We start from the raw sequence: 23,780 nt of genomic DNA on the forward strand, positions 1-23,780 counted from the left end.
GCTGGAACGGCTATAGAGAGGATCTTTTAATTACGGTCCACAGGGATCGTCCACGGTCCCCGCCTACGCAACATCATTAATATACAACAACGCTGATGAAATCCATGATACGGAGTATATACATGGTAGGCTGGATCTGTACCTGCATCTAGGCTGGAATTGACTTTCTTTCATCTCAAGGTCTTATAATTGTCTCGGTTAATCTTGGTCACGGAGCCCTGGGGGCGGGGGCTGCTTATGGGGAATGTAAAGTGCGCAGTTCCAAGATTAAAGGGGAGCAATCAGGCATCGCGATGAGTGGCGTCATTGTCGGCTAAATATCATCTTAGAGTGGGCATATCTCCGAAGCAAATTTGTACCTTGCATAAACCGGAAAATAAAAGGAAATTGTAACGTGGGAGTTTTGGGGGCCAAGGGCTAGAACGTGTACAAAATACGGAGTACTCCGTACCCTGCACAGAGTTACATCTCAACTTGAGTTCGTTAAGGCAACGAATTAGAGGAACTAATTATGAACTACAGATGAACTAAAGACGATCAAGTAGAAATCAAGTGAGACAACAATCTCAAAGTGCCGTAAATGCTGTTCCTGCTGTTCCTGCTGTAACCGAATAAAAACGGTGATCCGGCTTCTTTCCGGATCGGCGCCTATGATTGGCGTACCTGGAATGGACCTGCTCCGCACTTACCCCCGAAGGGCTTAGCGCAGGCTTATTAGCTTTTGGCTCCGTCGGTTCCCATCTCCTCGATTTGGAAGTCTCTAAGACTCTTCGACCTCAATATCACCTGGTATTGTTGTATCCCGTTACACTCACTTCCAAGGTTGTTTATTTTTGTTCTAATTGATGCTTGTCAAACAGATCTTCTTTACTACCACTTTTTTAACCTTACGTTTATCTGTGGTCCGACACTCGGACTTAATGCTCTGCATCCGACTACATAACATGGCTGGTGGACCCCGAGGTGTCCGTGCCCTGGTGCCTATATCACGAGTTATGATTGGAGTTTGTATATCAAGCTAACAGCCTCTGCTCCAGTCATGACCCTGACACTAATGCCGCTAGAGTCCGTTAGGGTCTTTTAGCCTCTTCCATGCGGCTCTTGCAATTTTACTGCGCCGAGATAGGCCGGAATAGGCACGGGGCCAGCACATACCCCTCCCCAAAGAAAAGCCTGTCATGGCTGATGGCTGATCCAGCTTTTGCTCGAACGGGACTCTTTTACGCCACTGGCTGTATGGCCATGTTAAACCACGCGTTTGGTCTCTGGCAATGCTACAGTAAAAAATCCGGTCCATGTCGCTTCTACATTGAGTTTCCATATCAAGTTCGCGTCATCGCTTGTGTGAACGGATCCTGATGGTCTCCGAGTCTAGCGTTCGAACTATCAAGCTTGAATCCACTCCGCGACTTTGTGTTGGGTCGCCCTGCACAGGTGGAGTGCAGTCGGAGTGGCACTGACCTATGAATCGTGGAATCATCCGGATCTCACGCACTGGTTCATTTCCACGTTTTGATAGCTCTGTTCTCTTTTCTGATTAGTGCGCTCTATGTCGGAGGTCGGAATCTTCCCCAGGGGGCGGAGGGGGACAGTCCCAGCTGGCGCTCGATGTATTTCAGTCTGCTTTTCCCCCAGGGAGCTGCATTTCCTTTCGACCATCAACACACTCATTTTGAGCTCTTTGGGAAAATTCCCAAGCAGATACTTGTCTGCGTCCTCTCGTTGTTCGCGAGTTAACCTGTCATTCCTTCTATCAGGTTAATAAGCGATTCTTGTTGCGTATAATTATTGCATTTAATTACTACATTCATTTTAGCCATGATGTTCAAGTCCCTTGCCGCCGTGTCGGCCCTGTCACTCTTTGCATCATCTGCTGTGGCCGTTGATGCGAGTCTGAAGAATAATGTTGCTGTCTACTATGGACAAGGTGCCAACCAACCCCGGCTCAAGCATTTCTGTGAACAGACCACGTCGGACATTATCAACATCGGGTTTATCAACCAGTTCCCCAAACATGTGGGCGACTTCCCTGGTTCCAACTTTGCCAATCAGTGTGATGGATCCTTCTTCCCTGGTACGGAGCTGCTAAGTGGCTGCCACCAGATATGGCAAGATATCCCTAGTTGCAAGGCTGCTGGCAAGACAATCCTGCTGTCCATCGGTGGTGGTACTGCCACAGCCCAGTCTATCCCGGACGAGGAAACCGCAGTCTGGTTCGCGGATTTCCTCTGGTACTCCTTCGGTCCTTACAACTCAGCGATCTCTTCATTGGGGTGGACTGAGAAACTCGCTGGCCTGGCCTTCCCTCGCCCATTCCTCACTTCCTCTGTTGATGGATTCGACTTTGATATTGAGTACAATGGCGGAGTTGGTATGTTGCCCTGATCCTCTAAATTCCTGACTATGCTCTCTCTAACATCCATTCCAGGTTACGCTGCCATGATCAATCGTCTGCGCTGGCACTTCACCAAGAGCCCCGAGCAAGCCTACTACATCTCCGGTGCTCCCCAGTGCCCTATTCCCGATGCGCAGCTCGGCAACGCTATTGCTAACTCGCACTTCGATTTCATCTGGGTTCAGTGGTACAACACCGGGGGTTGCTCTGCTGCGGACTGGGTCCACGGCACCGGCAAGTTCAACTTCGATGACTGGGTCGGTGTCATCGAGAAGAGCGCCAATCCCAACGCCAAGCTCTTCATCGGTCTTCCCGCATCCAAGGATGCCGCTAATGCTGGATTCTACTTGACCCCTAAGGAGGTGAAGCCCCTTGTCAAAACTTACATGGACAAGCACCCCAAGCACTTTGGTGGTGTCATGCTCTGGGAGGCTACCGCTGGTGACAACAATGTCATCGACGGATCAACATACACCGAGCACATTAAGGATATCCTGTACGATTGCGCTCCTCCTCCCCCTCCCCCGTCTTCGTCTGTCACCCCGATCCACTCCTCGACTGCGACTCCCGTTTCGTCTTCCACTGTTCCCCCGTCTAGCTCGGCTACAACTTCGGTCACCTCGGTTTCTTCCAGCTCCGTGGCCTCTTCCAGCTCCGTGGCCTCTTCCAGCTCCGTGGCCTCTTCCAGCTCCGTGGCCTCTTCCAGCTCCGTGGCCTCTTCCAGCTCCGTGGCCTCTTCCAGCTCCGTGGCCTCTTCCAGCTCCGTGGCCTCTTCCAGCTCCGTGGCCTCTTCCAGCTCCGTGGCCTCTTCCAGCTCCGTGGCCTCTTCCAGCTCCGTGGCCTCTTCCAGCTCCGTGGCCTCTTCCAGCTCCGTGGCCTCTTCCAGCTCCGTGGCCTCTTCCAGCACCCCTACCACCTCTGGCCAGTCTTCCACTTCAAGCGTTCCTAGCAGCACTGTGACCCCTGGTGCTTCGTCTCCTTCGGGGTATCCCACTCCACACCCCTCCGCCACTGGAAAGCCCACCCACAGCTCGCGCCCTGGCCATGGCCATGGACATGGCTCCCACACACACACCCATACCCGTACCCACACTGTTCCAAGCTCTACTCCGCTGGTCTCCGGCCACACCTCTAGCACTGCTCCCGTCTCTTCCGCGACCGAGTCTGGCGCCTCTTCCACTACCGAAGGTGTCATCCCGACCGGTGTCCCGTCTACCAGCGATGAGAGCACTGGGGGTTCCAAGCCTACAGGGGACAACAGTACCGGAGGCTCCAAGCCCACCGGCAGCGACTCCACCACCGCCCCGGCGGGTATCACTGCCGCTCCCTCCGTGACTGCCTCGCCTTCCTCTTTGGCTCCGGGTACCACCACAACTATTATTGTGACCTCCTACATTGATATTTGCCCAACTGGTTTCACCACCATCACCACCACTATTACCAAGACCTACTGCCCTGGTGACTCCTCTGCTACTGCCACCCCAACTGGCACCGCTGAGATCACTGCTCCTACTTCTGGCCCTGCCACTTCCACTGCTTCCATTCCTGAAGGCTGGACTACTACCGTGACTGTCTGCACTCAGTGCGCCGCTACCCCGACTACCGTGACCCTAACCAAGCCCGCTGCCACTACTACCTCTGAGGTTGTGTCGCAGCCCACCGCCCCTTCGGTGCCTGAGGGATACACCACCACTGTGACTGTCTGCAACCACTGTGGTCCTACTGGTAGCACCATCACCCTGACCATCCCAGTTCCCACTGCTACTGCCGCTATCCCCGGTGCTGGCTCTGGCTCTGGCTCTGGCTCTGACTCTTCTGGAAACGGTGAGGACTCTGATTCCGGTTCCAATCCTGGCTCTGGCTCCACCGGCGAAGTTACAGTGCCTGGCGTCGGCCCCGAGGTGCCATCTCCTTCTTCCAAGTCCATTCCCAGCAATGGAGCCGGAGGTTTCCACGTCGGCAGACCGTCATCCAGCATAGTTTTCCACCCCTCGCCCTCGCGCACTGCTGTTCCCACCACCACCGGGACGAACACACCCGCAGCCCCCAGCAGCAACCCAGAGGGCGTCTCCCCGGTCTACACTGGTGCTGCATCGCGTTCCAACGTGACCGGCTTCTTCGGTGGCGTTCTCGCCGTCGCTCTTTCCATGTTCATGATGCTGTGAAACTGTCCACTTGTTTGGACAACATGATCTCATCATCTATGCGATATGATTGATCTCACGATGTTGACTTCAAGGAAGAACTGGTGATTGCTGGCGACTGGTTGCTTTTTCTTTTCATTACGATACTGTGTTTATTATATTATATTCTCTTTCACCCGATCTCCGATCCCTGGAGTGATTCTATACCTCTTGGCCTCTTTTGTGATTTACTCTGGCCAGTAGTGATTCATCGCGTCTTCGAATTGAAGTTTTGCGGTCGCCTCCGTTTGTTCTCAATCTCCTAATGATATCCATTCCAAGGTGTCGCCGACGAGTCTGACTCGTTTTCTTTTATTTTTGCTTGCTGTTTCACTATATACGATAGACAGAGATGCTCTTTGTGCGAAAATACGATAATCCGTTATATTTATCTATAGTCCTATGATGTCATTGTTGCTTTCCCTTGTGAATGATATCCATATATCGTAGATGTGACGATTTTTTATTATTCTGCTGCCATGTAAAATCATACTATGACGGCTTTCTAGCTGGATAATAGTGCCTGATGAAGTGTGTGGTGATCAATACCTACCTACCTATATTTGTGCACAATCCCCCCCGCATTCTGTGATATCCACGGACCTCGGCTGCGGAGAACTATTAAATGCCAACCTCAGTTCGAACCTGACCTTCAACAATTGTTCAACCCGACAAAATGTCACCATTGAAAGGAATCAAAGTCATTGAGCTAGCAGGCCTAGCCCCAGGTACGCGATCAATCTAAGAAACGTCATTACCACAACTAACAACCACTCCAGGCCCATTCGCAGGTCTCCTGCTAGCCGACAACGGCGCCTCAGTCCTCCGCATCGACCGACCCAAATCCATAAGTGGCGACCAACTAACCCGCAATAAAACCTCCATAACACTCGATTTACGCGATAAAACCTCCCTAAACATCCTCCTCCGCCTCCTCACAACAGCGGACATCCTAATCGACCCCTTCCGCCCAGGCGTGCTCGAACGCCTCGGCCTCTCCCCAACAGAAGTCCTCCTAAAGCACAATCCCCGCCTAATCGTCGCGCGTATGACTGGCTTCCGCCGCGACGGGAAATACAAAGATATGGCCGGCCACGACATAAACTACATCGCCGTCTCAGGCGTGCTGTCCATGCTCGGCCGCACAGGGGAAAAGCCCCACGCCCCGGGAAACATCCTCGGCGACTTCGCCGGCGGCGGCGCAGTCTGTTTCCAGGGAATTCTACTTGCGCTCATCTCCCGCTCTCATACTGGTCGCGGCCAGGTCGTCGAGGCAAATATGGTGGATGGCTCGGCGTACCTTGCTACGTTTCCGCGGTTAGGGAGGAACACTCCCGCGTGGTCGGAGCCGCGTGGCGAGAACCTGCTTGATGGTGGGTGTCCGTACTATGATACGTACGAAACTAAGGATGCCGGGCGGTATTTCGCCGTCGGGGCTTTGGAGCCGCAGTTTTATGCGGCGTTGGTGCGCGGGCTAGGGTTTGATATGGGGCAGCTTCCGAAAAGGGAGGATCGAGAGCAGTGGCCGGTGCTGAGGGAGATCTTTACGAAGAGGTTTAAGGAGAAGACGCGCGCGGAGTGGGAGGCTGTTTTTGATGGCACCGATGCTTGTGCTACGCCTGTTTTGGAGCAGGCGGAGCTTGAGGACGATGGGTATGAGCAGAGGCCTATGGTGCATCTGGTTAATACGCCTGCGGCACCGATTCCCGCGGATCAGGGTGGTTGGTCGGGTGGGGGACTTTTACCTGGGGATGGGGGTGTTGATACGCTTAGGGAGTGGGTGGGATGGGAGCAGGGTAAGGACTTTGAGGTAAGGAAGGATGGGGCTTTCGTGGCGATAGATGGGAAGTCAAAGATTTGAGGTAGTTATCGTTAATTTCCTTGACACGGCAATAGATGGATGTCTTTATATTCTACCTGTACTAGTCAGGTATCTATGTGGGAGATGATTTCGGACTATGTACCAGAAAGATATCTATCATCACAATGAAAAGCTCCCGGGTCCCTTTCTCGCGCTATTTCAAACAAATCGCAGACATTGAACTTCATAAATGCTAAAGCCGGTTCCAACCAGCATGGATGATAATCACCATACGCCGAATATAAACACCAACCTAGATATACAGGCCGAAGCCAACAACAACATGTACAAAAACAAGAATAAGAGAAGTCCACATGAGCGACATAGCGCCGCCATTTCTAGCGGGACTGCCATTGCTCTTGGGAGTGCCACTCTTCTTCGCAGCAGCCGCGCTGCTAGAAGGTGCGGAAGTCGACCCGCTAAATGCCGGCTCAGGCTCCGCTGGCAAGTTGTAGTATCGGCGAATGATATCGCTCGCTTGCTCAGCCACGCCGTATGTCGAGGACATCAAGTGTGTCGACAAGGAAATGGGGACGATGCTGGCATCCGCAACGCGCACATTGGTAAGGCCGTATACGCGTAGATTGGCGTCGACCACGCCGCCCTGCTCTTCGGGCAGCATCGCGCACGATGAGGACGGGTGGAACTCCGTGCTGGCTTCCTTGCGTAGCCATGCTATCCAGTCCTCATCGCTCTGGACGGTTGGGCCTGGAGATGTTTCGCTTGTGAGGCTTATGCTCATGGGGCTGGTTTCGCCTAGCTGGCGGGCGAGCTTGATACCTGCGAGGAGGATCTCGGAGTCTGCGTTATTGTCAGTATTGGAAAGCTTCCTTGGATATTCCTGAGGGGTATATACCAGCTGGGTTGTCGAAGTAGTTCGGGTCGATGACAGGGAAGTCCATTGGGTTCGAGGAGTTGATGTAGATTCGGCCGTGGCTCAAAGGGTGTTGGAGAGCAGCAGTGATGCCGATGTCACCGTTTGCATCGCTGTTCATAAATAGGATTTCAATTTGACCTGTCGGGCTATTGAAGATCTTCGATGCTGTCGTGTTGCAGATTGCTTTGTAGCCGGCGAGGACGCCATCATCGTAAGTCGTTTTAGGTGCATATTTATCAATTGAGGCGAGGAATTCCGTCTGGTGCTCATCGACTTTACTACCGTAGATAGTGCTAGCATCCACGTAGGCAACGGCGTCATCGATGTATGTCAGGAATTTGGGATCATTCTGTAGGAATTAGCACATGGGGTTATTTGAAGGAAGATACACAGGGCGCACCTTGTCTTTGCCGCCACTGTAATAGATAGAACCTGCGGTGTCCACATTCGTACTCCATTTAACTGTGGCACTCTGTGTGACTAGGTCAGTTGCATGTCCATCTTTGAAAATGAGGCAGTCTTACGAAATGGTCTTGGAGATGTTGACCGACACCGGGGAGTTCAGATACGAGGTCAACACCAGCCTCAGAGAGGACGTCCTTGGGGCCGATACCACTGTAAAGCAATACAGCCGGGCTGCCAATAGTGCCACCCGCTAGGATGACTTCCTTGTTTACCTTGACCTGCAGTTTCGTCGACCCACTATCAGTCGTGTATTCAACAGCACTCGCTGTCTTCTTTTCGGAAGATGTAGAATTGTCGAAAACGAGCCGAGTTACATGCGCATTCGCCAATACATCGTAGTTGCCCCGGTCTGGAAGCGGATCGAGATAACCGGACCGACTGTAGGACCGCGTCCAATTTGAAGGGTTGATGCAGGAGGTTGAGACGTCAGCGCCCAAATTTTCACCTCCGTACATACTGGCAGAGGTGTCAATGCCCATACTCTGCAGTGACGCTAACCAGTCGCCCACTTCGGGGAATGTGCTAGGACTTCGTTAGCCTTATCGGCGAATTTTAGAGGACAGGATTCGGCATACTAGTCCGGGTATGTTGTATGGATCGGCCCGTCGGTACCATGATGTGATGCATTCCAGACGATTCCAGCCTCGTCAATCACATCGTCAGTGGGAGGAGTGAAAGCCTCACTTTTCTTCAGAGCTGCATAAAACGATTCCCACGACCAGTTATCGGCACCGTCCATATCTCCGAGCATATCTTTCCAGGCATTGACTTCATCTTCACCTGGACGGGTCATGTACAACCCATTGATAGCGGAACTGCCTATATCTCCGTGTCAACTTTCTGCTGCTTGTTCTCTTTGGAATATCATGAAGCTTGTACAAACCTCCAAGGACCTTTCCACGAGGCCAATTAATCTCCCGATCGTCCGCATTAGGCTGAGCAACGGTGTAAAAATCCCAATTCAAAGGCGTTGTCCATAACGAATCAAAGTAAGAATATGCCGGTGTATCTTTACCAGCGTTAGAAACGCCAAAAACTCCACAGGGTCGAATAATTGAACGCACCTATGCGCGTGCGATACTCGTCTCCATTCCCGCCCGACTCAAGAACCAGCACAGTATGATTTTTATCCTCCGAAAGACGAGCGCCCAACACGAGTCCAGCTTGACCTCCTCCCACAATCACAAAGTCGTAAGAATCGCCGATTTCCGTGCGGGGCGATAATGCGCTCGCGAAGTGGCCTGCGATTAGGCTTGCGCCTGCGATCTGGGTAACGGACAGACCAAGTCGCATTGTAGGAGTGTGCGACGCAGATGGTCGAGAGTTAGTGGAATGTTGGATCTCATATGTAACAAACCCATTAGAGTGGACATGCTTAAGGCTGTGGAGCTCAAAATCTTTGAAAACCTTGCAATGAACTTTCGGATTTCTCAATTCCCAAGTCTACGCACGATGATCCCCCGATAAGCACATCCTGAAGCCCCAATCGCGTTAGGCGAGTGGGTCATTTCTGGGCTTCTGCAAATGAGATCTTGGTTCCGCGTGCTCCACATGGTCTTTTCCAATAAATCAACTTTGTTTCTTTGGAACTGGTCTTTCTACCCGTCCCCGTTCCATGTTTCCTATCGCGTGTTCCTGAATTATTCCAAGACAATCAGAATTTTCTTGGAATTCAGCAACGTATAGTTCCCATTCTGTACATACTCTTTACTCTGCGCCCAGAATTGGTCAATATCCACGATTGCGTTACCAGAAACAACACATCGATTTTGTGATGCGATGACTGATGACAGCATGGTTGCTATGCATCAACCGAGGATTCAGAGCCAATGATGGGCTAGGGTTATCCCCACTCACAAATCAACTCTCGTGGGCGGGTCTCAAAGATGGTCCTAATAGGCTGCTAGCTAGATGATCGCAATTAGAACGCAGCCAGTAGCCAGCCACGATAAAGGTATGAATCCAAAAGTCTGGAACAAAGCCCTGGAACAGTGTCTGGATTTCCATGGACGTGACGTGAAACATCAATATGGCGAAACAGGGATCGATCAATTCTGATCGTAAATTGCATGTCATCCATTGACTGTGATCATGTAATATTTATTTATTTAGTTGGAATGATCTCAGAGGGTAGTGTTAGGTTAACCTTGTCAGCTGCACCTGCCTAGTATATATACCGCTGCAGTGACAATCGGGGGTTCCGATTGTCCCTGTGATCTTTTGACCGAGTGCCCAGGTGGTTAAATGCTCTTATGTAATCAACAAGGCCTGATTTCTACGTGTGATTATAATCTATTTAATTTCCACTAATCTGATTTCACAAAGGCTGGTCCTCTGATTAGCCACGTCGGCAAAATTGTACGTTTTGCGAGAAGCTTGTTTGGTTCTTTGCGTTTTGAAGATACCATCGATTTCTATAGGGAATGTATGACTTCAATAGTTCAACCGCAATGGTCGTACGCAATTTCGATCTCCTCTGTTCTTGAATAATAATATACTGGTTAACTGATAGGACTACACAGCGATTCGATGGAGCAAAACTTCCAAGCTCAGTGACGGGCAGCAAACACCTGCTCGTCCAGGACGGCGGCGATGTTAAGGGAAGGAATCCTTGGGGCCCTGGAAGAGGTAGAAGAGAGACTTGAACGAAGAGGAGACGCAGCAGTCACATGCCCTCGCACTATCATATAAGCAATGATGTTGGCGATGGCTCCCCAGCGGACCAGGTGGGGGACTTTCAGTCCGGCTGTCCTCCTCTCTCGGCCGCTTGCCACCCTGGGTTGCGTATACAAGTTGCAGAGTCTCCGTCATAGGCCGGGTTAAATCAACTGGGTAAATTGATTCGATTCCATCTGGAAGGTTGATCATGTTGGTGTACTGATCTTGACTCTGGACTTCGTACATCAGGTCTTGCTCATCCCAGTTTGATAGTCTGTCGTCGTCGGCATCCAGGATGTCCACAGCCTGTCCAGAGGCCTGAGCCATGGCAACTTGAGGAGTCTGGTTTTCAACGTGATACGAGTCCATGGGTGCACCTTGCGATCCGGGTAAGGTCAGCTGTTTTGGCTTGCGAAGGGTTTCCGACAATGGTGGATCCCGCTGGTTCAGTTCTTTCTGCTCTGCGAATAATTTTGTCGAAGGCTGCTGCGAACACTGGAGATGAGATAATTGAAAGTGCGGTAGTGGGCGCCAGGATTGGGGGTCTGGTATCAGGACTTGTATGTTTCGAGGAAAATGCGTTTCGAGGTAATGGCTGAGTTGGAGAAGATCCAGATGATGTTGAAAAAGAAGAAAGAGAGGGAGGAGATGGTGAAATCGAAGATTCCTGAACGTGAGATGGGGGAGATAGTCCCAATTCTTTAGCCTCTCTTAACAAATCCAACAACTCCTGATTAGACGAAGTGGGATAGGTGTTGTCTGTAAGACAGGGAGGGGATCTAGATTCCCTACGAGGCCAAGGGGTTCGTTCTTGGGAGCCTCGGTATTCCAAGATCTGGTCTCGTTTTCTGTTCACCACTTGCGCAGTGAGCTTCTTGACCTCCTTTATAGTCAACAACTCCCCCAACGGTTCTCCCTTCTGAAGCTCTAGGTCTGGCGGTAGAAGGCTCGACTCAAGATCCTGCTGATTTGGCATGGTGTTGTCAAGCGTAGAGGTTGGCAAGGATTGAGGTGGGTTCCCCGGTGCATCGAGTTGATGTAGCCTGACGAAGTCCAGGTATTGTTCGTATGACCGGCATATCGTGGTTGGAAGCCAAACATGATCTGTGCCGGGCTATAACCGTGCGCATCCATAACCCGGGTATTGATGGCCTGAATCACCATTGGTAAATATTGGTCCCAATTTAGATAGACTTCGGTGGATCTAGCTGAGATTACTCTCAGGCAATTAAGGACCTGCTTGACCGTCCGTTCGGTCAGCCCCACTGACCAAGGTGATCTCCGCGGTGCCGTGCGATGTTTGGTACTAACCGATTTGAACCTTGATTGGAGTTCTTTAGCGATGAAATGGGATCCATTGTCCGAATAGTCGGGTTGGCCAGTAAAACCGGCCGACAAGGCGACCCACATCGCGGTGTACTTGGTATGAGACACAAGACCATTGGCCCGCATTATTCAGCCGGAAGAAGTAAAATCATTCCCCATCCGTTAGGGCACCCCAGCACGCCTTCGTCCGTCAGACGAACGTAAGACAAAGCCAGGCGAGCCTCGTGCTTGAGGTTATCCCAATAATTGTGGATGGAAAAGTGGAAGACCAGCCATGTGGCAACGGTGGGCATATCGATCTTGCCGCCAGATGAAGGAAGGTCCGGGTCTCTTGCCGTTGCGTTGGCCATCAATCGGGTGCGACATGTTGGCCTTATCCCAGCGTAGTGCGTACAAGGCTGCTTCACCTCAAATACGACCAAGTGACAGGCCATATGATTTCGCTCGCCGAAAAACTTAGTCGGCTTTGCCGACACACTTGTGTAGCTTGTTCTGATATGTAACCGGCCCCCATTCAAGTGAGGTTGTATTGCATACCTGGCTGGGCGACGCGAAGTCTGTCGGATTTTACGATAGGCAGATCTGGGGGTAATGCGTCCGGGTCGGTACTCGGTGGGTGCGCTGCGTAATACGCAACCGAGGCGTCATCAACCGCGGCGGCTGTCTGTCTCGAGGCACACTCCTTCAAATGAGCATGGAGCTTATTGTTCGATTGGAAAGGTGTGTAACAGTGCAAACAGGTGGGCGCCAGCAGGGGGTGACGTCTTCCACGAGAGAGTAACAAGGCTGATCGTCGTGGTCCTCCTGGAGGTCTCAAATTGGAGACCAACATCCGGACCATCTTCCAGGAATCCACGAGCCTTTAGATTCTCAGGTCATCAACAGCAGTCCATGTATTTTGCAACGCGACCGAGCTTCGGTACACCCTGGGGGGCTAGTTGGCCCTTTAAACGTGTCCAGCGGAGTTTCTATATATACTTGTTAGCTTGATAAGTATAATGGAGGATGTTTGGGTACCGAAATCTGGCCGGAGGAGAATGAGTGGACGTGCAAACTGTCATGCCTCGGGCCCGTGAACTCTTCAGTAAGACAAAAGGACTCGTTCACATCAGTGGGAGTCATGTCTTCTGCCGCGACTTTGGTGAGTTCAGAATTGAGGGGAGGGTCATCAATGAGTTGTTTCAGTTCAGTTGTACTGATATCGTCCGATTTTCATAGCTTATGGAGTTGGTCGTACCAGCTTCTCCAGGCCTTAGGAGTATTGGCTAGTGCAGGCATTCTGTTGTAACTGGAAAGATGAGATGGGAAATGTAAAAGGGGGACGAGATGCGAAGGGGAGATGAGACGTGAAAGGGAAAAGTTGTTGGTTCAGGTACAAGAGGGAAAGTGCATTGGCCGAAGCCCAAATAGGAAATATAACATTATATATGTAGATAAGCATGAGGTCATGTTGTATTTCTATGGATGTTATGTGCCCATTCCATGTCTTTTTGATGGTCTTTTTGATGGTCTTTTTGATGGTCTTTTCGGTGATGCTTTTGCTTGCTCTTGTCTGATAGTTCTTCTAGCTGCTCTTTGGGTCCTTCTGATTATGTTTTTAGTAGTCTTCGCATGATCTATTTTGCATGCTAGTCCCGTTATATTAGGATTCTAGCTAGATGGGTAAGACACGGCGGCAGAGCATAGTGTTGTAGGTTATTGCTACTAGGGAGAGAGAGAGAAGGGAGAAACTATGATCATCAACCTAGCAAAAGCAGCCCTTTCATAGGCTGCACCTAGCAAACAAGTGCTCATTCTGCCTTCAAAGGCAGGCATCCATGGGAGATGGGACCGTGTAAAGCTCGTAGAATATAGGCCGTGAGAAAGGTGCGATGCGATGATTGAAAGAAAATAAATAAACTCAGTACAATAATGAAGAGAAGTACCCTCCATCATACAGGCATAGTTCCGGGGGTCGTTGCAAAAGCTTCTTCCAGTATTTCCAAGCCACTAATGAGCTCGTCCTCGGTAATAGTGATTGGCGGGGCGATACGAAAGGCACCCCCAAAGCTAGGATGGCTACTGAGATTGGCCCACAAGCCTAAATCGTAAGCCCGGTCCCCGATCGCCTTACCTAAAGCCAGCGCAGGGGTCTTGGTCCCACGATCCTCAACAATCTCAACTCCTGCCATAAGTCCGCGTCCACGGACATCTCCGATACAGCCATATTTTCCCTTCAGTGCATTCAGCCGGTCATGGAGTACTTTACCCATAGCACGAGAGTGCTCAACCAGCCCATCACGCACCACAATCTCAAGCACTTTATCACCCACAGCAGCAGGCAGTGGATCATTGACATGAGTAGTGTAGAAGCAGTAGTCCCGCTCAATGCACACGCGCTCGATTTCAGCACTCGTAACAACAGCGCTGAGCGGCAGGCCATTTCCTAGCGTCTTGCTGAGGGTGAGGATATCAGGAACGACACCTTCGTGGTTGATAGCCATTAGATCCCCGCACCGGCCGACGCCCGTCTGCGCTTCGTCGACAATCAAGAGCATTCCGCGCTTTTCGCATTCCCGCTTTAGAGCGGCGAGGTACCCCGGTGGTAGGACGTGCATGCCAGCCGACGACTGAATACACTCCACGATGCAAGCTGCCAGCGATCCGCACGACTGCATGTCGATCATGCGCCAGCCGTATTCCATCTCGGCTTCCCAGTCATAGGATCCGTCAGCGCGGCGAAAGATGGAACGGTATGCGTTCGGTGGTGGAAGCATCAGCATGCCCGGCATCAGGGGGCCTTGGCCTTTGCGACCGAAGTGGTATTGTGCGCCTAGTGCTTGCGCTGTCACGCCGTGCCAGCTACCACCTAGTCCGACGATTTCGAACTTTCCGGTGTATATCTTGGCCGTCTTTATGGCGGCTTCGTTGCTTTCCCCGCCAGTGGAGAGGAAGAAGGCTTTGTCGAGGCCGGTTGGCAGAAGATTGCATAAACGCTCGCCTAGGCTGATCACTGGGGGTGATACCATGCCTGAGAAGAGGTGGTCTAGGGAGGCTGCGTGGTCGGCGAGTGTCTGCACGATCTCAGGGTTCCCGTGGCCGAGCAGGCAGGACATTTGTCCGGATGTAAAATCTAGCACTTTGTGTCCGGAGGCTGTGTACACGTAGAGCCCTTTGCTGCCACAGATAACGTCTTTATTGAACTTGGTGCCATAGTTGAGGAGGTACTTGGATGTTTTGACCTGAAGCTCTTCTTGGTCAACGTTGATATATAAAACAGGATCGTTGTCATTCTTCGAGGACATAATTGCGACACTGGATTCTTCTGTGGTGATTCCGTGGGCCATGTTGAGATCTGCGGATGATGCGTAGGACTTATAGTCCTTTTCCCCAGCAGAAGTGGGATCACGGCATTATTCTGTGGGGTCGCTCTGTTTGTTCCCCTCATTAATGGGTTGCAGGGGTTCGATCCTGTACCTTCTACTGATGTTGGCTTGGCCGCGGCTCCGCGGCTCCGCGGCCAACAGATATCCTCACCCCACAAAGTCTCGACTGCAACCAAAGGATTGAGATATTGCTTTGCATGCGACTACAGAAAACTGTTTTATAAATGATTGAGACAGGGGAGAAGATTCGTTAAACCAGTATTGGTGATATCCTTAGGCCGACAATGACTTTCCCTTTCCGTTTTAGTGCTCACTGTAGGCGCGGATATACGGAATAAGCCTCTTAATCGTTTTTCCGCAGTGTCGTCATCTCTAGACATATTAAATAAATGTTGTGTCTTGTCTTTAATTATTTGCAGTTTTACAAATTAACTTACCCGGCTCTGTCATATTTTCATATCCATTGAGCGTTGTCAAGAATGTCTTCAGCACAGGAAGATGTCAAAGTGATCACAGTACTTGGAGCGACCGGAAATCAGGGCGGTGGCGTGGTTCAAGCACTTCTCAAGAACTCTGCTCCATGCTGGCACGTCCGTGCTATAACTCGAGATACCTGTTCTGCTGGTGCTTCGAAACTCAGAGCGAAGTTCGAAAATGACGACAGGTTGGAGATAGTGGCAGCCAATGTATACGACAAGGAATCACTGTTCAAAGCATTCAAACAGGTCTTTGGAGTTTTCGCAGTAACGAACAATCGACTGCCTGGACATAAGATTGACAAAGAAGAGGATATGGATCATGAGCTTGAAGCCGGAAGAAATATCATTGATGCAGCCAAGGTATGGAGACACCTAGGGGCCTATAGATAAGAATGGACTGACACCGAAACGAAAATCTATCCAGGCCTGTGGAGTTCAACATATTGTGTTGAGTAGCCTGCCGAATTTGACAGAGGCCAGCAACCGGCAGTTTAAGAAAGTCTTTCACTTTGACAATAAATCGAAGATTGAGCAATGGGCCAAAGATGAGCTCTTGGCTGTCACTGCCCTACATCCTGGTATGTAATACAAGTCTGGAAATGGGATATCTACTTATTCATTTATAGGACTGTTTTACACAAATATGCAATGGTCCCAATATTGCCAACTCCAAGGTGAGCTTCACATTTACTGCGAAGTAAACTAGTGACTGACGAATGAACCCAGATGATGGCACTGTCCGCTTTTGTGCTCCAATTGAGGCGGATAGACTAGCGGATTGGGTTGACCCAAGTTACGATATTGGTGTATACGCTGCAGGTGAGGCATCCCTTGCTCTCCAGACGACCTGTGTACTTACTGACAGCCAAGAAATATTCCGCTTGGGTCCCCAAAAGACGGCATCAAAGACGTACCCAGTGGTTGGGCCCAAACTCTCTTTTGCCGAGTTCGCGAAGATTTTCAGTGATACCACCTCCCGCAAGGCCGTCTTTGATCCGATCACACTAGACCAGTGGGGTGCTACTGTGGCTGCCACTGTGGGTAAGGGGTATGAGGAAGATATCAGACAGATGATGCAGTGGATATCTGTTGCTCCAGATGAGAAGATATGCTATGGCACGATGGATCCTAGGGATGACATGTCGTGGGAAGATCTCGGAGTCAGGGCCAGCACATTTGCAGAGTGGATGGAAAGGGCTTCTTGGAGAGGACCCTGAGGTCAGACACAAGCAGTCACTACGCGTGGAAACCGGATATTTGAGTTATTTTAGTAAGGTTCTTATTATTATGAATACAAGAACAGGGATTTATATCAGTTGGGTATCCAATGCAACCATCAAGAAGTAGACGCAGCAAAGTCCCAAGGCGGCTCGAACCAGAACGCCATCCAGGATTAAATCTGGTGTAATTTCCGCGAGAGGATTATCTCATGGTCACAAGCTGCGTAACCAATAACAGCTCATTGCCTTTAGAGCGGCGCACATGTGGAAAAGATCGATGGCACCAAATATCTCCACGGCACCCTAGTTTGGCTCGCTGTACAAAGAATTTACCTTGTGAAACGTATATCCTCCTAGGAGAGATAATACTCATCGTCGCATTCGTTCCATAGGAGTCTCGGCAATCATTTGTAAGAGCGAAATGTCACATTCGACACTACGTAGTCTAGAGACTGACTGTATGATACACACTTTTTGGGAAAGACGACTTGGGAACATATCTGTGAAGATGAAAGTGTTGAAAACGTGTTGCTATCGCAGATGAGATTGTGCGCTCGTAGGAGCATTCAATTAGAGTACTTCCTGTTAAGATGACGAGAAACAGCTTTAAGAGACTGGGCCTTTTAAGCAATATGCAAGTTTATAGGAGCGACACAGCGTCTCCTAGGAGGTTAAATTTCTGTCAATTGTATACAAAGTATCTTGAGCAATCGCGCGGCTTTAGTGGCTCCCTTAGTCGGTCTTGAAGTGTTGAACGTTGTATATCATAAAACGGCGAGCCACTTTCCGAATTGAAGAAATTCCTTGATTTTTAGACGCCTGAGTCTAGATAGCTAATATGTCCGGACTGAACTGGTGGCATGGTTGAATTAAACAAGTGGTAACATTGAATTTCTAGACACGATATGTGGCTTGTTACTAGATTGTTCTGGGCCTGAAATAAGGCTGGGCGATACTATACGATCCATGGGTCTAACATCCGTGGTTCCTCTCTTCTAACTAATCCCTGCTCTCTACCTGATGGCCTTGTTTTTCCATTCCTTTCTTTGTTATACTTCTCGTATTCAAATTGACTCGAACGGCATCCACAGGCGATATAGAATGATCAGGTGAGCGTCACTACCACAACTTGCCACGGGCATTCAGTGTACAATGACGTGAGGATTACGCTTTATAATTAATTCGTATATATTAGAAAGCCTTGAACAACATTCAAGGATATGCGATCCTATTCAATCTATATCAAAATCAGTGGGTCGACATTCAAACTCCCCCGTTGTAAAACTATTCGTAGCCACGATGCCTACAGGATCATGTCTATGTCACGACCTCAAGTATGATTATGCATCTGGACCTACAACCAAGGTAAGCAGCTTGACTATATTTCGTAAGTCCTATAACTAAGCTATTCCTATATCTAGGCAACATGCTACTGTCTTTCCTGTCAAAAGATCAGCGGTGGAACAAACACGTTGAACTTGTTGGTTCCAGAAGACAGGTTTCGTGTCACCGATGGATCTCCCATAAAATATACTGAGATGCACGAAAGTGGCATGAAACTGACAGTCCACTTCTGCAGCAAATGTGGTTGTTCTATTTATAAGACCCACGAAAAGTTCCCAGGGATGGTTGTTATCCTGGCAGGAACACTCGATGGACCCGATGCACTTGAACAATCCAAGCCGGAGGCAGAGCTATATTCTCAACATCGTGTTGGATGGCTACCAAATTTTGATTGGGCGGAGCAGAGGGAGGAGTTTTAATCTGAAGAAAGGTTATGTTTCGCTCGCCCTGCTTATATGATGAATTTGGCCTCTATTTGATTTTTCCACTTTCTTTCATGCATATTTATCGTCTGCCATATAATCTGCTATGCTTGAATTTGATGGAAATATCGTAATCTCTCTTTGACAGAAAAGTTGACCATAAACTAATCACAAAACCAACGCTTGATTTTCCAGATACAGCGAGAGACTTAATCCAAATCCCTGTCTTAGGCACCATCGGTAGCCTCACCGAAATCGTTAAGAGAACGATTCCTCGTACCTCTTATCTCGGAGCTTCGACACTCTCAATTCGACATCGGAAGCCTAAAAGTCCAGGAGGACCGGCGAAAAGCCGAACTAGATGCCGCTGCGTACGGACTAGGTTTATACAGCGTTCACTCAACACTATTCAGTCATCACTACCTAGGTAAGAATCGCCACGTACCCACTAAGTAATCACTCTATGCCGTGAGATGCTCAGTGAGCAGAACTCGGAGCGCCCTCATAAAGAGGCGGTATCCCGATGGGGTAATTATTCCCGTTGCCTAAAATTCGGTCCATAGACCTAGTATACCTAGGTACACCGCATTTTAGGCCGCGCAAGCTGGATTTCCGTTTCCGCTTTAGTGCTCACCCCTTGCCGCTATCTTCTAACTGAGTAAAGGATAAAACAACTCCAACGAATAGATCATCCTTACACGTCAAGTTTCCAGACATTCAAAGCGACCCCGTGGAAAAGCTAAGACTGATTGCATTGGTTGCCCTACGGGGCTCGGACCTGTTCAACCTTGGGAATACGACGGTAACCTTAAACCTTATAGGCCTGACGAACCATTATGACGTCACCGAACTCCTACGAGCCCCTGCATGCATGGATGTGGATTGCTATCACATCTTAAAATTTCTTCCTTCATTCTTCCTGACAGTCCTCCGTTCAATAATATTCCATCACTTCATTAGTTACCCATAATCGAAACCATGAAACCGCGGACAATCTTGTTCAGCCTCTTCCTGAAAGCTCCCTTCGTCTACGCAGAAGAAAAGATCAGCCTCCAATGGGCAATTTGCGACCCAACACCACAAGATACGCTTGCAAAGCTTGGACTCGATGAAGCACTCCCGTACAAAGAAAATCCAATCACCTACTACGACGAAGATCCCCCTATACATATCAGCTCCGGATTAATGTTCCGCACCAAAACGAACAAAGGCCAGCCACTCTCCACAGTCAAAGTCCGCTTTCCGGAGGTAGTTCCTGGTGTTCCAGACTTTGTCGACTGCTCCTGGGACTACTATGGCGGTAACCGGCCATCCTTCACCTGCGAAAAACGCTGTCCTTTGGATAGTAAAATCTGGCATGAGGAGCAGGTGCAGTTCGCCGAACGGTATGGGACTGTCGACTGGGATATGCTGCGTGCGTACGGGCCCTATCAGAATGCGAAGTGGAAGGTGCAGGTCGGTGGACACAAGACCAAGTTTGATGATGTAGTAGCTGGAGAACTGCATCTGATGGAGATTGAGGCGAAGGTACTTAAGGAGGAGGCTGATGATGCGCTGCAGGCGATCACACATTATCTAAACGAGAGGAGCGTTGTGCTTTGTGAGCCGCAGGAAGGGAAAACCATGCGACTGTTTCGTGCTATGGGGCACTTCGGGAATGGAAGAGAGGAGCTATGATCAAATGCGAGAGATGTGGACCTTGTGCCGCAGATGTTAGCAAGTCTTACGTTCCCTGAACTATCGTGCTTTGCCAGACGGCATCCACTTGCTTTCAACCAGTGGTGTCTCGCGGCGGCTAAACCTCTTTAAGTTATTAGCGGTGAATGTAGGCCCATTTACCCCCGAATGTCTGCCTAGTATTACTCCGTACCCCAGAAATCGAAAGATACCCGTGTCTCCTGGCGGCTAGCAACATCCAAGGGGCAGTCTGGTACATACTGCTACAAATATATATGACAAGGAGCCTCGCCGGGATATCGTATGGGCATAGAAAAGTTGTAAAATGAGTTCATGAATATTTTCGTTCACTCCATAATTTGCAGTATGTCCCAAGTGCTCGGAAACATATCGTCAACAAAAGACATATCCGGCATGAAAGGCTGACGAAGTTCAGCATTCATCTCCCCGGAGTTCCCGACTGGTGGCTCTGACTTCAATAGCTTGTCGATGACATCGGAATGCTGCGCGAGGCAAATATCACCCAGGTCCCACCCAAAGTTCTTGCGATGTGATCGCAACGAATCCAAAAGGTCACTCGCCATTCTTAGGGAGCCACTTCGTGCAAGACCCGCGGCCTGATCTGTCTCTAGTGCGCAGCGAATCAAAAATGTCACCGTTGCTGAAAATGTGAACGCGACAACAGGTAGCCAAAAGTCACCCAGTTGTGTTTCTCCAAGTTCCTGGACCAGAACCACAATGTCCTCCGCCGTCCTTCGGGCCTCCATAACACGGTTGGCCATTTGCTCTGCATTGGATTCTGGTGCTTGTCGCTCGTGATCTAGGTCTATGCGCCGGAGGAGGAGTCTTGTTGCCAGATATGCCAGACGGAGATTGGAGGCACCAGGAATGCTTAGGTTTGAGCCGCGGATGATGATCTTGCGGATGTCTCCTGTGAGTGAGTCCACCCATTTGTTCAACTCTAATTCTAGATTTCTGCTTGGTCCTTGGGTTTCGATTCGGATGCTGTACACTTGCTCCAGACAGTGGTCTAGCACGTCGGTCAAGTTCATGAGCTCGATAAAAACTGCGTTTGCTTCGTGATCTCGTTCCCAATCTGACAGGTACTCGGATATTGGTAATGGTACGTCGTATTGTGATCTTCTTATATGGGGAGGTGTCCCATATGCAAGACTCGACCTATTAGAGGGTGAGTTCCTTGGATGTCCCATTGTCTGGGGATGTGCTCGGAACATACCAGCGATCGTGGAGTAAGATAGACCACCAGATCTTCATTCTTAAGTACTTCTCCTCCCGTGGGATATCCCACGGGAGTGGGTTTCGATTTAAACCCAGGGAATGGCACAACGCGATAGCCGAGCCAAGTCTTACCCCGTTTCCTGTCATAGACGTGGTTGGACGGCCCCCAACGTCGAGGAGAATAGCCTTTATCGTCGATATCCCAGCTGACGCATGCAACTCGGAATACGAGGCTTCAATGGCAAGATTCCATACAAAACGAACGTCTGGGCATCTTTCTCGTGATAGAAGGGGGTCATGTTGCCACTGGGTGAGCACGTGGGCATATAGGCATGCCAAAAGCGCAGGAGAAATGCGGTGTCTGGCATTTGTGTATTGCGCCCGAAAGGAGCTTTCTTCAAGTAGTGGGAGGCAAGGATTGATCTTTCTCAGATATCTGGTACAACGATCAGTTTCCAAAGCTTCTGCCGAATATTAATGTCAGATGTAACTCACATGTCTATCAGATGCGGTCCCCACGGCTCTACAAGCTTTTCAATAGTCTGTAACTTATGCAATGCTGGACTAGAGTTCACCATGAGCCCCAGCGGCCGCTTCTGCACCTTCGTGAATATAACCGGGGACGAGGAACTACCTGGCTCGACGGGGCGAATTTCACGGATTCCCTGACCACCCGAAATATTAGATAGGTAATCAGCCAATACATGATTATCCCCGGTCACCGCTGGACCAAGGATATGCGGATTATCATCTTCGGCTTCAAGAGACAGTGGTGTGTCCTGGTCGTTCTGGGCCTGTGTAACAATCGAGAACTGCGACGAAGTGGCGACCAGAGGGGGCCGGCTCAGTGACTGTGCAGCTGCTATCGGCGTTCGTAATGTTGGATGTGGTAGTGGTGGGTCTGCCTCCGTAGAATACCTCTTCTGCGGTGTTGACTTCGCTCTTCCGTTGGGAAACGTACACTTTGTGCCGTGCGCACGACACATCAGACAGGCCGCGGTGTGGGGCTCCAATTTGCATCGCGATTTTCTCCGCCGGCACGGTACGCATGCTGGCTTCGTATGGGAGCGGTATGGTCGCTCGTCGCCACTCTCCATCTTGTTTGTCAGTGCTTCCCAGGCAGAGGGGAATCCCGCGGGAGGTTTCCCTCGGCGAAGCCTAGGAGGTGTGGAGCACACTCGATTTGTGTCCTGTCCTTAAGATTGCACGAAAACAACGACTGGAAGCTGGGCTCTTGTTAGATGTGTATCTTGTCTATTGCGATCCGGCAACCTCAGCCAGCCGTTAACTCAGAAGATCAGTCGTTGCAATAGGGAAATTCCGCGGGGAAGAGTGGGTCCGGCTGCTGTTGGTCCATGGACCTCCCGAGGTCGGACCCTTGAACTTCGAGATGTTGTTTGGATGAAATGTAGACCTGTGTTTCTCTGTTTATAGGTCTATTTGACCGAAAATATCACTTACAGACTGGAGACAGAAAGTAAGTTCTGATCGGGCAATATGTAACGGGATCAAGTCGAAGAGAGTTCGGCGCTAGGACAAGCCCCCCTAGGGTCAGGGGTGGATGCAGCTCACGCTGAGATTCGTTCACATTGAAGATGATGTGCATACTCAACATTGTTGTGGTACAATATGTCCGTTGCACAGACGCCTATGTACGTGGACAATAAGTTAGTAAGGTCCGTAACTCTGGCCAGGGCCCCATAAATAGTGACATAACTGGGAGATGACCGCAATCACCCAAACATAACCCCATCCGAGGCCATTTGTGGCTAAACGTCTTGGGAAACTTGGTTCAGAGTCAACATCGTGATCACTGCTTAATAGGGGTCTGTATACAGAGTAGGCATAATTGCTATTTTATCGCGACCAAATTCAAGAGTGGGGAATAAATTTGCCAATCGCCGTTGGTCGGTTTCGAACCTGCGACGTGGGGCTGTGGGTCAATCACGTGATATATTATTTACGCAGGGCCAATCATAGGTTACAAAAATGCCGCCACCCTATAACCTCAATATAGGGTCTGTAAAGGAAAAAAAATAGGTAGCTTCTCTTTGATTATGCGTGTCATCCTTAGTGCAGGGGCCATGCTAATCTTCTCTGTATATTTTCAGTTGACCATATGCCCCGAAGGGCAAAATATGTGGACGTTTAGTTCGTTATAACCCCACTTTCTGGCAGAAACTGACCGCCTTCTGTATTAGTCAGGTTTGCTGTTTACCTACCTAGGTAGGTACGTCATTGTCCTCTGAATTTAGTCCCCTTTAGAACT

The 23,780-nt window shown here is 49.9% G+C and overlaps 11 protein-coding genes across 11 annotated transcripts; 5 read left to right on the forward strand and 6 right to left on the reverse strand.

Annotated features, from left to right (window-relative positions):
- Positions 1-1,818: 1,818 nt before the first annotated feature.
- On the forward strand, positions 1,819-4,560 carry chiA1 (class III chitinase ChiA1; the record flags this gene model as incomplete). The annotated part of the gene is made up of 2 exons (XM_002565249.2): positions 1,819-2,371; positions 2,429-4,560. The coding sequence occupies 2 exons, from the start codon at positions 1,819-1,821 to the stop codon at positions 4,558-4,560; spliced, it is 2,685 nt and encodes an 894-aa protein (XP_002565295.2).
- A 694-nt stretch (positions 4,561-5,254) lies between these two features.
- Positions 5,255-6,439, forward strand: N7525_005000 (CaiB/BaiF CoA transferase family protein; the record flags this gene model as incomplete). The annotated part of the gene is made up of 2 exons (XM_002565248.2): positions 5,255-5,306; positions 5,358-6,439. 2 exons carry the CDS (start codon positions 5,255-5,257, stop codon positions 6,437-6,439), a joined length of 1,134 nt encoding a protein of 377 aa, XP_002565294.2.
- A 253-nt stretch (positions 6,440-6,692) lies between these two features.
- N7525_005001 (GMC family oxidoreductase) lies at positions 6,693-9,074 on the reverse strand (the record flags this gene model as incomplete). The annotated part of the gene is made up of 7 exons (XM_061213243.1): positions 6,693-7,240; positions 7,296-7,665; positions 7,717-7,788; positions 7,841-8,303; positions 8,357-8,600; positions 8,665-8,790; positions 8,846-9,074. The coding sequence occupies 7 exons, from the start codon at positions 9,072-9,074 to the stop codon at positions 6,693-6,695; spliced, it is 2,052 nt and encodes a 683-aa protein (XP_061070264.1).
- A 1,302-nt stretch (positions 9,075-10,376) lies between these two features.
- N7525_005002 (uncharacterized protein) lies at positions 10,377-10,808 on the reverse strand (the record flags this gene model as incomplete). The annotated part of the gene is made up of 1 exon (XM_002565246.2): positions 10,377-10,808. The coding sequence occupies one exon, from the start codon at positions 10,806-10,808 to the stop codon at positions 10,377-10,379; it is 432 nt and encodes a 143-aa protein (XP_002565292.2).
- A 1,082-nt stretch (positions 10,809-11,890) lies between these two features.
- Positions 11,891-12,606, reverse strand: N7525_005003 (uncharacterized protein; the record flags this gene model as incomplete). Its single annotated transcript, XM_061213244.1, has 2 exons — positions 11,891-12,257; positions 12,596-12,606. 2 exons carry the CDS (start codon positions 12,604-12,606, stop codon positions 11,891-11,893), a joined length of 378 nt encoding a protein of 125 aa, XP_061070265.1.
- Positions 12,607-12,643: 37 nt separating this feature from the next.
- On the reverse strand, positions 12,644-13,043 carry N7525_005004 (uncharacterized protein; the record flags this gene model as incomplete). The annotated part of the gene is made up of 3 exons (XM_061213245.1): positions 12,644-12,733; positions 12,783-12,960; positions 13,003-13,043. 3 exons carry the CDS (start codon positions 13,041-13,043, stop codon positions 12,644-12,646), a joined length of 309 nt encoding a protein of 102 aa, XP_061070266.1.
- A 653-nt stretch (positions 13,044-13,696) lies between these two features.
- Positions 13,697-15,091, reverse strand: N7525_005005 (aspartate aminotransferase family protein; the record flags this gene model as incomplete). Its single annotated transcript, XM_002565245.2, has 1 exon — positions 13,697-15,091. One exon carries the CDS (start codon positions 15,089-15,091, stop codon positions 13,697-13,699), a length of 1,395 nt encoding a protein of 464 aa, XP_002565291.2.
- A 518-nt stretch (positions 15,092-15,609) lies between these two features.
- N7525_005006 (uncharacterized protein) lies at positions 15,610-16,826 on the forward strand (the record flags this gene model as incomplete). The annotated part of the gene is made up of 3 exons (XM_061213246.1): positions 15,610-15,969; positions 16,034-16,187; positions 16,336-16,826. 3 exons carry the CDS (start codon positions 15,610-15,612, stop codon positions 16,824-16,826), a joined length of 1,005 nt encoding a protein of 334 aa, XP_061070267.1.
- A 1,302-nt stretch (positions 16,827-18,128) lies between these two features.
- N7525_005007 (GFA family protein) lies at positions 18,129-18,592 on the forward strand (the record flags this gene model as incomplete). The annotated part of the gene is made up of 2 exons (XM_002565243.1): positions 18,129-18,194; positions 18,251-18,592. The coding sequence occupies 2 exons, from the start codon at positions 18,129-18,131 to the stop codon at positions 18,590-18,592; spliced, it is 408 nt and encodes a 135-aa protein (XP_002565289.1).
- A 981-nt stretch (positions 18,593-19,573) lies between these two features.
- Positions 19,574-20,272, forward strand: N7525_005008 (uncharacterized protein; the record flags this gene model as incomplete). The annotated part of the gene is made up of 1 exon (XM_002565242.1): positions 19,574-20,272. The coding sequence occupies one exon, from the start codon at positions 19,574-19,576 to the stop codon at positions 20,270-20,272; it is 699 nt and encodes a 232-aa protein (XP_002565288.1).
- A 347-nt stretch (positions 20,273-20,619) lies between these two features.
- Positions 20,620-22,608, reverse strand: N7525_005009 (uncharacterized protein; the record flags this gene model as incomplete). Its single annotated transcript, XM_002565241.1, has 3 exons — positions 20,620-21,451; positions 21,510-21,947; positions 22,007-22,608. The coding sequence occupies 3 exons, from the start codon at positions 22,606-22,608 to the stop codon at positions 20,620-20,622; spliced, it is 1,872 nt and encodes a 623-aa protein (XP_002565287.1).
- Between the last annotated feature and the right edge of the window lie 1,172 nt (positions 22,609-23,780).

This window comes from Penicillium rubens, assembly GCF_028828025.1.
Source record: "Penicillium rubens strain IBT 27055 chromosome Unknown utg000002l_segment0_segment0, whole genome shotgun sequence".
Classification (NCBI taxonomy): domain Eukaryota; kingdom Fungi; phylum Ascomycota; class Eurotiomycetes; order Eurotiales; family Aspergillaceae; genus Penicillium; species Penicillium rubens.